Below are 14,522 nucleotides of genomic sequence, written 5' to 3' on the forward strand. Positions count from 1 at the left end.
ATATTAATATGTTTATGGTCGAACTTCTCAAAACTTTCTAGGCGTGGTATATCATAGAGAACTGTTGGAATATGCTAATTTGTAATGTCCTATAATGTTCAAATTAAGTCTTAATGTGAATGGTGTTTGGTCTTGATGTAAGAACAATCTAGAGTTAACTAAGGTCGGCTAGTTAGTGTGAAAAGAGAACTAGTTGGTTAAGTAAAGATAGAGAACGAATTCTCTAGAGTCTGTGAGAAAGACTAGTCAAATAGTGCTATCTAGAAAAGTCTAGGGAGAGACCTAGTCGGTAATTACAGCCTATATAAGGCAGTGAATGTATCATTATAAATCTTTGAGCAAAAACATCAATAAATCAGTGGGTTTACAAAGCATAGTGTTGCTCCATACTAGGAGCTCTATATGAGCAGCACTAAACCTATGCTCATATATCTCCATGATCATCAAATACCAAAAATTCAACAAAAACCTCTTATGATTACTAATTTACTATGATTAATGGCCATCCAGATGACTGCAATTGTTAACCATATTTGACGAGCGGGAACAGAAGTCCGCTGCATCATTGTTGAGATAAGTGGCGTGAGAAACTTCGTTTGTTCCTGTCGTTAATTTTGTCATAAGTTAAAATCTTTACAGGAATCTTTGCATTTGGTGGTTTTCTGAAAAATTTAACGGCGAGTTGCCGACTGCTTTGAAAACGATATGCCATGTCATTTGCTGGTCTGGACCGCACACTCCCAACGGGGTTGTTCTGGTCAGTCTCTCGGATGATATGCAGCGGTGCAAGGAAAATGTCTTGTTTGTACCTTGCAGTGGCTAGAATCACCAAACAAGATGGCACTTGTATTAGAAAAGAGTGGCTTGGTTGGTGGCTAGCATCTCCAATCTTGTTTGTTCTGTTCTTTGTTTTAAAGTGGCACCTACTTTGAATTATCTTCAGAGAGTTGGTTAATTGAACTCAATCTTATGCCTTCTTTATTCAGCTGGTCAGGATATTTCTGCACCTGAAACTAGGAAGCCTTGGCATTATCTCTTTGATAGGTTTGGTGTTAGATGGGTTTTTGCTGAGAATCTTAAAGCTAATATTTAGGAATGGTTGAGCAAGAAGAGTAGGACTTTGATAAAGAAGAGGGCCTTCTGCCCTTTGCTGTAGACTATTTGGAAGGAGCCTAACTACAGACTATATAGGGATGATGGATACTAGAAAATTGTAGTGCAGCGAATCGTGTTAGTTAATGCATTATGTTAATTGGTTTTTCTCCTTTCTTCGTACTCCTTTTAACTGTCATTTTTTCGACCATGGTTAAATTTTTATTGAATTTGTCCCTTTTCTCTCTCGGAAAAGAAAAATTGTTCAGTTAAATAAAGTACCCGAAAAATCTTTGACTCAGTTTCATGTTTTAAACTGAACCTTATGAAAGCGAGCTTGGTGAGATAGGAAAGCCGCGCAAGACAGCCTGAGTCAGCCAAACCTCTTCGTTGAAAATATATTCAATATATTTCTGGGTCTGTGACACAATAATGGTACTTTTGATGCGATCTTTGAAAATAAAAATAAATCATGTTTTGATAGTAATTATGATGCTAATGTAGCTACCAGAATTTATTAAAAAAAAACTAGGTAATCAAATAAATGGATGCGAGTTTAGAGTTGGGTAAACGTAACAAGATTTCTATAACTATTCCCTCTGGAATATACATCTAGTGGTTGTTCGCCGATTTTTCTTCTTTTGTGAGGGTGAAAAACTTTTTTTTATAGAGAAGTAGGGTTTTGCATGAAATGTCGGGCTTATGTCATTTATAAATATACTAGGGTTTCGGTCTTTGGCTTGACCTTTTTATTATTTAGATAACAAAACTAGTGACAAAACCCCTAGGTGAACAAACTAGTGATAAGAAAAAACCGGTCATATTATTTCTACCAAATAAAAATCGTTTCAAATAAAACTGGGACAAAACCCGAAGCCAAATAATAATGTGTAAATTTAGTTTTTGTTGCTTTAAAAAATGACAAACATGCCCTTGACCTTTTCTTCTTATTCTTCTCTGATTTCTTTTTTCTTCTTTCTTCCGTCTCCTTCTCCCACCACCATCATCACCAGCAGCAACAAATCTCCACGAACACCAGCAGCAACACCTCCGTCACCACAAGCAGCAACACCTACGTCACCACCAGCATCAATTTCGTCTTCAAAATTTGGTTTTCTTCTCCGTAATAGTTGAGAAAGAGGGTTAAATCTAGATCGTGGTTCTTAAAAATGGGTTAGTGCATCAAACCTCTTTAATTCTTCATTGTAATTCGTATCTCTGTAGTTTAATTTTGCTTTGATTGAGAGTGATGTTGTTGAATCGATTACTGAAATCAGAATTCACAGAAAAGGTAAATCGGAGGGCAAATTTAGGGTTTCTGTTTTGATTGATTCTTTTTTATTAAATCTCAATGGTTTGTTAGAATTAAAGTGGGTTTGTTCTGATTTGAAGTAGAGATGGTAGTATGAAGTTTAATTTTGATTTCGTAGAGAATTATGGTTTATAATCTTCCCTAAATTAAGAAACTAGGGTTCTTCTTTGATATTGATCTATCTGCAAAATTTAGGGAGAGGGGTTTGATTAAGAAGGAGATGATTGAGAAAAGGATGTTGATGAATTTGAATCTCTGATGAGTTAAGAAGAGGGAACTGATTTTAAGTTGAAATAGTGGAAGAGATTGTTATGTTTCTTAACAAATTAGAAGATTTAGTTGCTGCTGCTGTTTGATAAATGGGTTTTGGACCTAGAAAGATATTTACTGAGATGTAGTATATCAATTGATAGAGTTATAGATATCCTTGAAACTGCGGTTGATAGTTGTGATAATTAGTTTAGGTTATGATGAGTTGCAGGGATTATGAAGCTACAAATATGATTAAGGTGATGGCTTGAGATGTTATGGAGTGAACTGATGATGAATTCTTTTAATGGAGATGAAATAGACATTTCAGTTGTTGATAGAAATGAAATAGACATTTCAGTTGTTGAGAATTTGATGTGTTTAGGTTAATTAACTTACAAAAGTTACGGACACAGACTTGGAAGTTTGTGTTGGTGAAATGAAAATATGTGGAAAATGATGAAACCAATTTCGGTTTCATCTAGTTTTGGTGAAACCAATTTTGGTTTCCATCATCTTTAATTTGTGTTGTTCTTTTGAAGTAATTGGATTCATTATACTATGACGTTGTTCAATTTTGAAATAGAAATTGGTGACTGGTGTTTTCATCATTTGTTTTGAAGTTCTAAGGGAATCTGATTTACTGAGTTTGGGGTTTGTGTTTTCAATTGTATTGGATTTTTGAGGGAATTTGATTTCTGAGTTGGGGTTTTGTGTTTGTTTATGTTTTCATTCTCAATTTGTGTGTTTTACTTTTTTAGGTTGATGACGTTTTGGAGTTAAAATGTTTATAAGAAAACCACCACTTCCTAGAATGCTGCTAAACAATGTCTCATGCATGAGAAATGCCCAACTAATTCTTCGAAACATTAATGCATCAGTCCATGACGGAGGTGCACTCGTGTTAACAGGAGCAAATGGTGCAGGAAAATCCACTTTCTTAAGAATGTTAGGTTGTTTCTCAAATCCTTCAGCTGGAGAGATCCTACGGAACGGTCACGACATTACAAAGGCAGGAGTTTCTATCCGGGTATAGGCAACTCATTTACCTATCCAGATTGAGGATGCGATGATATTGAGGTTGCCATAGAGGTTTCCGAGAAGGAAAACCATGGTGGATTTGCTTGATTGATCGTGGAGATGTATGGAGAGGGTTATCTGGTGGTTTAGTTTTTGTTGCAGAGGAAGTGGGATTTTATCCCTTCAGGTAATACATGTAACCTGATCATAATTTAACCACTTTCTAATAAGAAATTTGTTGTTTAAGTCTGTACATATTATTGTGGATTGAATTGCTAGATACTAATCTATGAATTTAAAATAATAGTAGTTAGGCATAAATTTTGAACTTCTCCTTGCCAAAGATGCTTTATACTTAATAAATAATTCCTGTATATGCAATGAGGTCCGTCCTGCTCCATCATGTATAAAATTGTTGATGTTGTTTTCTGCATCATTTCTTTTGGAAAATGTCGTAGTTCTTAGTCACGTCTTTGCAGGATTCATGCCTTATTGGGTACTATAGTAAGAGATTCTATCCGGGTATAGGGTTGCCTTCTGCTTACAGTATCATTTGAAGTTTTACGACATTAGCAATTTACCATAGACTAACTATACCATCAATATTTAAGTACTGAGGAATCCATATATCTGAAGCATAAGCTCCAGAGCTCCACTAAACAAGCAGAAATTCGGTAGAGAGAGAGACTGACTTCCTTGAATATATACTTCAATGTCATTATCGTGCTAAGATTATTGTCTGTTTTGTGAATTAGTAGTTTCTCAATTTGTGTTCAGTTTATTATGCTTTAGACATTAAATTGTATTATGCAAGCCAACTATCTATATTTAATCAGATCTTTTGGTTTATGTGGGCTTCTTATCCTGGGCACGTTATAGTATCAAATATATTCGTCCTGTATTAACCAGTTTTTTCTTCATCTATTGGCAGGTTCAGTTCATCATTGAAGTTTGTGTTGGTGAAATGAAAATATGTGGAAAAATGATGAAACCAATTTCGGTTTCATCTAGTTTTGGTGAAACCAACTTTGGTTTCATCATTTTTGCCTAGTTTATTTTGGTTTGGTTTCATCATTGAAGCTGTGTTGGAGAAATGACAATATGTGGAAAAATGATGAAACCTAATTAGGTTTTATCTAGTTTTGGTCATTTTTGCCTAGTTTATTTTGGTTTGGTTTCATCATTGAAGTGAAAAAATGATGAAACCTAATTAGGTTTCATCTAGTTTTGGTGAAACCAATTTTGGTTTCATCATTTTTTCTGTTTGGTTTCATCATTTTTTTCTTATTTTGTTGAATATTGATCAATGAAATTCATTTTTTGTGGCGGTGGCGACTGGTTGGTGGCGGTGGTCGGCGATAATGGTGGTGTTGCTGGTGGTGGTGGTTGGCGACAGTGGTGGTCTGTGGTGGTGGTCGGCGGTGGCGCGGTGGTGGTTTTCGGGGATGGAGGTGGTGGCCTGTGTTGGGTGGCGTGGTGGTGGTGTGGCGAGGTGGTAGTTGTCGGCGACGGTGGTTGGTGGAGGCGGTGGCGCGGTGGGTGGTTGGCGACGGTGGCTGTGGTGGTTGGCGGCAGTGGAGGTGGTGGCACGGTGGTGGTTGACGGTGGTGGTGGTTGGCGGCGGTGGAGGTGGTGGTGGCGGGTGGAGGTTTGCGGCGGTGGAGGTGGTGGCGCGGTGGTGGTTGGCGGCGGTGGAGGTGGTGGCGCGGTGGTGGTTGGCGGGTGGAGGTGGTGATGGTGGTGGTCGGTAACGGCGGTGGGTGGAGGCGGCGGTGGTGGAGGCGGTGGCGCGGTGGTGGTTGGCGAGGCGGTGGTGGCGGCGGCGGTGGTTGGCGGTGGCGGTGGTGGAGGCGGTGGCGCGGTGGTGGTTGGCGGTGGCGGTGCGGGTGGTGGTTGGCGGCGGCGGTGGTTGGCGGCGCGGTTGGAGGCGGTGGCGCGGTGGTGGTTGGCGGCGCGGTGGCGCGATGGTGGTTGGTGGCGGTGGAGGTGGTGGCGCGGTGGTGGTTGGCGGCGGCGGTGGCGCGGTGGTTGTTGGCGGCGGTGGAGGTGGTGATGGTGGTGGTCGGTAACGGCGGTGGCGGCGGTTGACAGTGGTTATTTTTGGCGACGGCGGTGGTCAGTGGTGGCGGCACATTGGTGGTTCTGCTGGTGGTGTTATTTTGTGGTGGTGATAATATAATAGAAATTAATGGTGGGGTTGATTTTTATTTTTGTTGGGTGATTTAAAATTAAAGGTGGAGTTGTTTTTTATTTTTGTTGGGGTGATTTAAACTAGAAGGCTAATATAGACAATTTATGTTAAATGGGGTTTTTGTGAACAATTTATTTTGTCGGAGTTTTTGCATATGGATAGTGACACCTTTGGGGATAACTCGCGGACGGATTAGATAATCTAAATTTAAATTCACTACAAATTTAAATTCGCTGACTCGCAACACATAATTCGTCTAGTCCGTACTTGTCACTTGTTCACCAAGTTCATGAATGTGTTGCTGTGCCACAAAGGGATTACAACAAAGGAAACTCTCGTTAAAAAAACTTATAACATATAACTGAAGTACTGCAAATTATTTCATGTGATTCAGCGTCATCACACTATTGCCATAATCTATGTCTCACTCAAAGTTGGTGTAATATGATTTGTGCTCCATATTGAGGTGCAAGATTGAAAGCCATGCTAGGAGCATGAGTATACGAAGGCGAGAGCTGGAAAGAGAAGTTCTGTAGAATCATAGTCAAGACCATTTTAGCTTCTATCAAAGCAAAGTTTTGGCCTATACAGACCTTAGGACCCCGTGAGAAAGGAAAGTATGCGAGTTTATCTTTTGGCGCGTTTGAAACTCCACCGGCAAATCTTTCTGGCTTGAATTCCTCGGAATCATCACCCCAATATTCAGGATCATGGTGAGCAAGAAGCAGTGGTATTGAAATAACGACTCTTGCTGGTATTGAAAGATTTCCCAATTTTGTTCTCTTGCAAGTATGTCGATGTACTGTGGGTGCTGGAGGGTATAACCTCAGGACTTCATATAGGATCATTTCCACCTGCAAAAATGAACATAGCCGCGAACACCACGACTAATGCTTAATACCATCTGAATGCAGACAATGACAATTTTGAGACGATTTATTGCATTGAAATCAGGTACATTTCGGCCACAGATTCGTTCAACTTCTTCTCGTGCTTTCTCTTGCCAATTCGGGTGCATAGCTAACAGGATCATGGTAAATGTTAGCAAGGACCTAGTTGTTTCTTGTCCACCTATGTAGAACACCTTGCACTCCTCTATAACTTCTTCAATTGTCAATCTTGTACTGTTTTCTATATTATTAGATTGCAGCAGTAATCCTAGCAAGTCATTACTACTTGACGGATGGGTTTTCATCAATTCTTCTCTTTTGCTAATAAATCCTCTTAATATGCCATTAATTTCCCTGACCAGTTGCTTTCTCCTCAGGTTCTTCTTTGTGGGCATGAATCTACACAAGAGAAGCAAAGTGAAATAACCCAAGGCTGTTTTAGAGAATTTCTTGTAATTTGGATTAGTCTTGTGTCGGCATGAATCTAGATTAGTCTTGTATGGTTAAAAAAGAGACTACACCTTAAGCCTGGGACGTATATGCTTCGAATAGCTTCCAAAGCTAGCGTGATTTGCTCGTTTAGAAGCTCAAAGAGCTTCTTTCCTTCCTCATAGTTGCTTCCAAAAGCTGTTCGAGAAATTATATCAGAAGTTAAAGTCTCCATCTCAGGCCATATATCCAATTCACAAGAACCCTTTATAGGATCGGCCGATTTCTTCCAACGCGTGATCAGTTCACTGCAACTTGTTGTAAATGCTGGCATCATACCCTGAAATAGCACACCTCAATATTTAGAACCATAAAATACTGAGCATATGTGGCCGCAACTGTATGATAAACATAATTGTGCCATGCAAAGAGCTCATAAATCAAAACCTTCAATTTCTCCAAGTGAAAAGCAGGATTAATAATTCTTCTATGTTTGAACCATTTCTCTCCTTCCAAGCCTGCGATTCCCTGTGGTAAGTCTGCAAGAAGAGGATTATAGCTTTCCACAGGTGGTTTTTGAATGTGACCATTCTTCTCAGTCAACACCTCCTTCATCATCTCAGGGTCCAATATGATTAACCCAGGTGTCGTTCCATTCCAATGAAATGATACCTTCCCTGTGCGTACATGAATAAATATGATACATAACTACACAATTTCTTTACCTATGGGAGCAATTGCCCCATGCCTTAGCTAAATAAACAAATGACTCAATATATATAATCTATTTATGAAAATGAAATATAACAGAATTAATTAATTATACCATGGGTTTGTACTGTTTTCCAAGTAAACGGGAGGACATATGGGGCTATGTGGTGATTTAGATTCATAGGTTTGGCTAATGCCTCCGTCCTATCCTTCAAGAATTCTTTGATGTTTCCGTAATAAAATTTGTAAGAAGATCCTTTGATACCTTGTTGCTTCAATTGCTTCTCTAGATTTTTAGGCTTCCACCAAAGTGAATAAAAAGCTCTCAAACCACACCAAAGCAATAGCAAAAACATGGCGATCCAAGTAAGAATCAAAGAACTAGCCATGATCTTTCTTTCTTTCTTTCTCTCTAACCAAAAAAAAGAGTTTATCGAGCTGAGATTTTGATACTGCTTAAGATGATGCATAATGAGAGGTTATATGGCTCAAATGGACCTATTGATGAATGGTTCATATTGTTCATTGACTTGTCCATTGACTAAGTTTTCCAGAATTGCGTGTTATAAGTTTGCACTTGCTGGCTGTGACCACACACAAAATATTCTCACCCACTCTTTCTTTCCATGTCTAACAGTCGTGTTTTTGTTGTTTAGGGTGGGGTTGCTAACTTGCTAGTACTAATTTCATGTCCATGTCTAGCTTTTCCGCGTTGCATTCTTAATGCATGTGTGAGGACTCAGTAGACTGTAAGTTCCCAAGAATGATTTCGATAAAGATCCTGCAAAATAAGCATAGAAAGAAGGATATAGAACTTTGTTGTAATTATTGAGTGTCTGTGGCTCATTATAAAGTTTAATTAAACTGAACAAAATGGGTACACGTTGCGCCATTATGGCAATATTGCCAAACTGATTAGTGGGTACGCCCACTTGAAGCCTAGCTAATTAATGACTTGGGTGGAGGTCGCGGTGATGGTGCACCGGTGGCTGCTTTTCCAATGAAGATGCTTCTAAATTACATATGTACACATTGCATGTACATTGTTTTCGCAAGTTTCGAATAGGATATATGTTTGCTCACATGCTCTTTATTTAACCTCCCGTATTTAGTGCGACCCCGAAAGAATTAGGGGCGACACAAAAAAATAAAATAAATTGAAAATATTTATATATCCCTTTATAATCGGTAGATTAGTATTTTTTTTATCTACCGATTGTGATCATGTATTCTTTTTATCTATCACAATCGGCAGATAAATAACATCACGAAACAACCGATTATGGTAGGATTTTGGCAATATCTCATTTTGTGGCTACTCTATATTCGGTAATTATATGAACTATCTTGACTACCAATTATGTTTTGCAAAGAGAGCCACTGTATAATCGGAAGTCAAGATAACTTCATTTACTACCGATTATAGGCTCCACCAAAATTCAAAAAATAGAAGATTTTTGCAAAATCTCATTTTGGGGCAACTCTATATTCGGGAGTTAAATAACCTAAATTCACTACCGATTATGGTACCATTTTTGCCAAAGGTCTATTGTATAATCGGGAGTCAAGATAACTTTATTTACTACCGATTATAGCTAGGCTCCACCAAAATTCAAAAAATAGAGGATTTTATTTTGGGAATACTATTATATTCGGAAGTTATATAAACTAAATTGACTCCCGATTGTGGATTAACTTCCGATTATAAAATTATCTACCGATTGTAAAGGATAGTTTGGCCATTAAAAAAAACGAAATTTAAAGTTATCCACCGATTATGGATTAACTTCCCGATTGTGATCTATTTTGTCTTTTTATGTCGCCCCTAACTCTTAGATTGCCCCTAAATATGCCAGGTTATTTAACTCTATATAGTTGTACACTTGTGCTAATCAATATCAAAACAACACAGGTACATAAAAATTTATTCCGGTCCCAACCTACCCATTAAGGCCAGTTTTCCCAAGGGCCTGGGACCACTTCTGTTTGGCCTTTGGGTGTTGGCATGTTGCATATTTCTAAGTTTGACTATACCTAGTGAGTAGTAGTGACAGTTTTTTTTTTACTATATATTGAGTTATTTGGGATTATGGGTGGTAATGCATGGAGATTAAGATTGACTTTTCTTTCGAGACAAACTCAATTCTGATCATATGGATACAGTAAAGCATTTATGATCCGTATAATGGATCGTAGACTTACTGGATTAGTATCCTTGTTGTGATTTCTATCGAGTAGTTAATCAGTTGGTTAGCTGTGAATATGTAAATAAACCTTAATATTATAAATGCAATTTGTAAAAGGAATCCAGATTTAATTAATGCCATTGACGCATAGAATGCGTGCTTACTTGCATGTTAGTGGAACACAAACTTAACTGGGTGAAGATCCCATGTCCCCTTCTTGTATATACCCTCCTGTCCCTCCAATTATATGATGACATGTGGCACCGATTTATTCCCCTTATTTAGATTTATTCTTTATGGTAAGATGAAATCCCCGAACTACGGTCTTTTCTTTTATCTCATAAATTACTTTTTTTTTTCTACTGTCATGTCTGATTATTGTGAGACGTTGATTAATTATATATTTCTTTGATTGAAAAATTAAGTTGATTGATAAGCATTTGCAGTAGTTAAATAAAACACACATTTAAAAAAATTCCGTATTTAATTTCTAGTCTTCTCATCCCAATTTATCACATAGAACAGGCTATAGGTGTTCATCACTTCTGATGTGATTCTACAGATGATAGTCATAGGTTTGACGAGTATGTGGCTGTTGTTTTGGTTTCAATTTGCAAAACAATGACGGAAAAGTAATTGATCGTAAAATAAATTTGAATAAGCACAATGGATTCTATGATGCAATTGCTTTGGCCGCATTTGCATCTGTTTTAGTATAAAGTCTTCTAAGCTATTAGATAAAATCATAAAAATGGAGATGTAGTTTTTGGTTCCGAGATAAAAATGGTAACGATATATATGTTTTTATTTTCTTAATTATAATTAACTGTAGTAAATGAGATAATTAAAAGATGGAAGAAAGGAGAGGCCACATGTCATAATCTAATTGGGGGGACATGAGGGTATATACAAGAAAGGGACATGGGATCTGCACCCAACTTAACTATAAAAAAAAATGGTGAAATTAAAGCTATAAATACGTGTGAATGTAACCTTCAGTTTTCTCATACTCACACTACTCTTAAGCTTTATTAGTCCACAAACATAAAGATGGTGTCTCTTAACCTCGTAAAACTTATTTCAGTAGTGGGAATTCTTGTGGGTATTTTGGCACAGCCCATTGTGGGACAAAATTGTGGTTGTGCAGCAAATGAGTGTTGCAGCCAGTATGGCTATTGCGGTACTAGTGATGCCTACTGCGGAAAAGGGTGCAAATCTGGTCTTTGTTCTGCTAGTACTCTTCCTCCTCCTCCTCCTCCTCCTGTTGTTGTTGTCACACCCGCTTGTAACTGTAAATCAAATGAGTGTTGCAGCCAGTACAACTATTGCGATACTAGTGATGCCTACTGCGGAAAAGGGTGCAAATCTGGTCCTTGTACTGCTTCTACTCCTCCTCCTCGCCCTCCTCCTCCTCCTCCTGTTGTTGTTGTCACACCCACCTGTAACTGTAAATCAAATGAGTGTTGCAGCCAGTACAACTATTGCGGTACTAGTGATGCCTACTGCGGAAAAGGGTGCAAATCTGGTCTTTGCACCGGAACTCCTGTTATTACCACCCCCAGTAGTCCTGCCAGTCCTGTTATTCCCACCCCTAGTAGTCCTGGCACCGCTCTTGGCAGTATAGTAACACCAGCTTTCTTTAGCAGTATAATCGATCAAGCTGGTTCATGGTGTCCTGCAGGGAAGAATTTCTATACACGTGAGGCTTTTCTCGAAGCTGCCAAATCGTACCCTGGTTTTGGTACCACTGGGAGTCTGGATGACATTAAACGTGAAATTGCTGCTTTCTTTGCTCATGTTACACATGAAACGGGACGTAAGTTTTCTACCAAAACGGCAAAACCATAGCATCTATCTTGTTTTGACGTCGTACATTTGTACCCTTTACTAATCTCATTTCTCTTTTTTGGATTAAAGATTTTTGTTACAAAGAAGAAATTGACGGAGCATCGAGAAACTATTGCGATGCCAGAAACAGTCAGTATCCATGCGTTCTTGGCAAAGGATATCATGGTCGAGGACCTATACAAATATCATGGAATTACAACTACGGCCCAGCCGGTAAAAGCATTGGCTTCGATGGCTTAAAGGCTCCAGAAACTGTGTCTAATAATGTTGTCACCTCGTTTAAGACAGCGTTTTGGTTTTGGATGGTTAATACTCCTATCTCAGGATAAAGGGTTTGGTGAGACGACTCGCATAATCAACGGCGCCCTGGAATGCAACGGTGGAAACCCTGGACAGGTTCAAGCTAGGATTAATTACTACTCAACTTACTGCAAACAATTAGGTGTGGCACCAGGAAATAACCTTTCGTGCTAGAAACTTCATGTTTATATATTTCCTGTATTTTATTTTAATGGTAAAAAATAAGATAGTTTCCTTGTCTGAAGAGGGTCAAGTGAGGTTCATGGATGTGCATCCTGTAGTTCTACAGTTGATTTTGAATGAGAATCTACTTAGTAGTTGATTTTGAATGGATACCAGTGACGGAAATTCTAAACTCGTGGGCACCATAATCTTTACCGTTAAAAAAAAAAGTTTAGCACTTGGTGTTAAATCTTTTTATTTCTAGATTCAAAACCACTCGACATATGGAGTGGAGAGCTGAAAAGAGAAGTTGTGTAGAATCATAGTCGATTCCCATTTTAGCTTCAATCAAAGCAAGGTTTTTGCCTATTTTTTAGTATGTTTGTAATTTATTTGCCTCTTTTCTGGCAATACATTGATTTAGATTTGGCAAAGAAAACAAAAAAAAGAACACCAATGCTCTCTTAATTCATTTGACCCCTTCATATCATAATATAAAATGGGGATGAAAATCCTTTGGTACCGTCCTTCTCTAGATTTTTTGGTTTCCACCAAAGTGAATAAAAAGCTCTCAAACAACACCAAAGCAGTAATAAAAACATGGTGATCCAAGTAAAGACCAAAGAGCTGGCCATGATCGATATTTCTTTCTCTCTAACCAAAAAATGAGTTTATGAGCTGAGATTTTGATACTATTTATGACGATGCATAAGGAAAAATATGGCTCAAGTGGACCTATCGATGAATGGTTCATATTGCTCATGGTATCCATTGACTTGTCCGTTGACTAAGTTTTCCACAATTGGGTGTTATAAGTTTGTACTTGCTGATTCTGACCACGCAAAAATACTCTCTCACCCACTCTTTCTTTCCATGTCCTTTTAACAGTCGTGTTTTTGTTGTTTAGGGCGGGCGGTTAACTTTGCTAGTACTAATTTCATTAGCGTGCTATGGGATTTGCACTCCACTTGCACCACTAAAATACGACCATTACAATTCACGTACATATCAAAAATAAGATCTTACCTATCGGACTTTTCAGTGATGGGGTCAAGGCTTCTAAACTCATAAAAGATCTCCAATCCTCTGATTCTGTTATTCAAGATATTTCTTCTATTCTTATATCACCATTGTTAAAGGAAGATGATTTTCTCTTAATTCCCACATTCACTCTGATTAACAATACCCATTTTTTCCCTCTTGGACAAGAAAATCGAGTATGTATGCACTATGCAGTACTAATGTAATGAATTCGAAAAATGGGTTATTTGTCCAAATATTTCTAAAACATGGTTCAAATGGACGAGTAAAAATTAGTATGGATGAAATGGACAAAAAAAAACCAAGAATGAAACTGGATTCATCCTGGTTTAAACTTAAAAAAGAGCGATGATGAAACTGGATACATCCTGATGTAAATTAAAAATAAGAGAAAGTATTTCAAAATGGGTAAGATGAAACTGTTTACATCCTGACTATTTTTACATTCTTGTCCATTTAAACAGTATCAAATTTTACGTGTCTTTTTCATCCCAGAAATTGTAATCGGTCGTATTGAGACACGGTGTTGAGACGCGTATCTGAGACTGATTAGGAAAGTCTCAGCTATACACGTCTCTTAGAGATTGATTAGGAAAGTCTTACAGAATAAGACTTCCCAGCTCGGTAAGAATCCGAGACTGTTATGGAATATGCCGTAATTGGGACTCTTTATGTTAGTTTTGAGAAAGGGTCGTATTAGGAAAGAAGTTATTTGTTTACCAAGTAACGATTCCTATATAAATCATTGTAATCGGTTATATGAGAGAAGAAGAAATACCAAATTCTTAACATGGCATCAGGAACCAGTTTCGAAACCTAAAAAAAAATAATCTAAAGATGGTCAGTGAAAGTGAATCATCCAAAGGGAAGATAGTGGAATATGATACACAGAAGAAGAATCATGTATATCATCTAGGATCGAGTGATGGACCAGGAACTATCATCACGCCAATAGTTCTGAGAGGGAATAATTATGATGAATGGGCTAGAGTCATAAGAAGATCGTTGATATCCAAGAGAAAATTTGGTTTCATCGATGGAACCATCAAGCGACCTGTAGATCCAGATCAGTTAGAAGAATGGACAGCAGT

The 14,522-nt window shown here is 38.1% G+C and overlaps 1 protein-coding gene and 1 pseudogene across 1 annotated transcript; one reads left to right on the top strand and one right to left on the bottom strand.

The window, feature by feature from the left end:
- Positions 1-6,105: 6,105 nt before the first annotated feature.
- On the bottom strand, positions 6,106-8,327 carry LOC113349079 (cytochrome P450 CYP72A219-like). Its single transcript, XM_026592997.1, has 5 exons — positions 8,010-8,327; positions 7,631-7,860; positions 7,276-7,523; positions 6,787-7,153; positions 6,106-6,718 (listed from the first exon to the last, which is right to left on the bottom strand). The coding sequence occupies exons 1-5, from the start codon at positions 8,281-8,283 to the stop codon at positions 6,293-6,295; spliced, it is 1,545 nt and encodes a 514-aa protein (XP_026448782.1). The 5' UTR covers positions 8,284-8,327; the 3' UTR covers positions 6,106-6,292.
- Positions 8,328-11,130: 2,803 nt separating this feature from the next.
- Positions 11,131-12,402, top strand: LOC113349078 (annotated as a pseudogene).
- The last annotated feature ends 2,120 nt before the right edge of the window (positions 12,403-14,522 follow it).

Source organism: Papaver somniferum, chromosome 2 (assembly GCF_003573695.1).
Source record: "Papaver somniferum cultivar HN1 chromosome 2, ASM357369v1, whole genome shotgun sequence".
NCBI classification, from domain to species: Eukaryota; Viridiplantae; Streptophyta; class Magnoliopsida; order Ranunculales; family Papaveraceae; genus Papaver; species Papaver somniferum.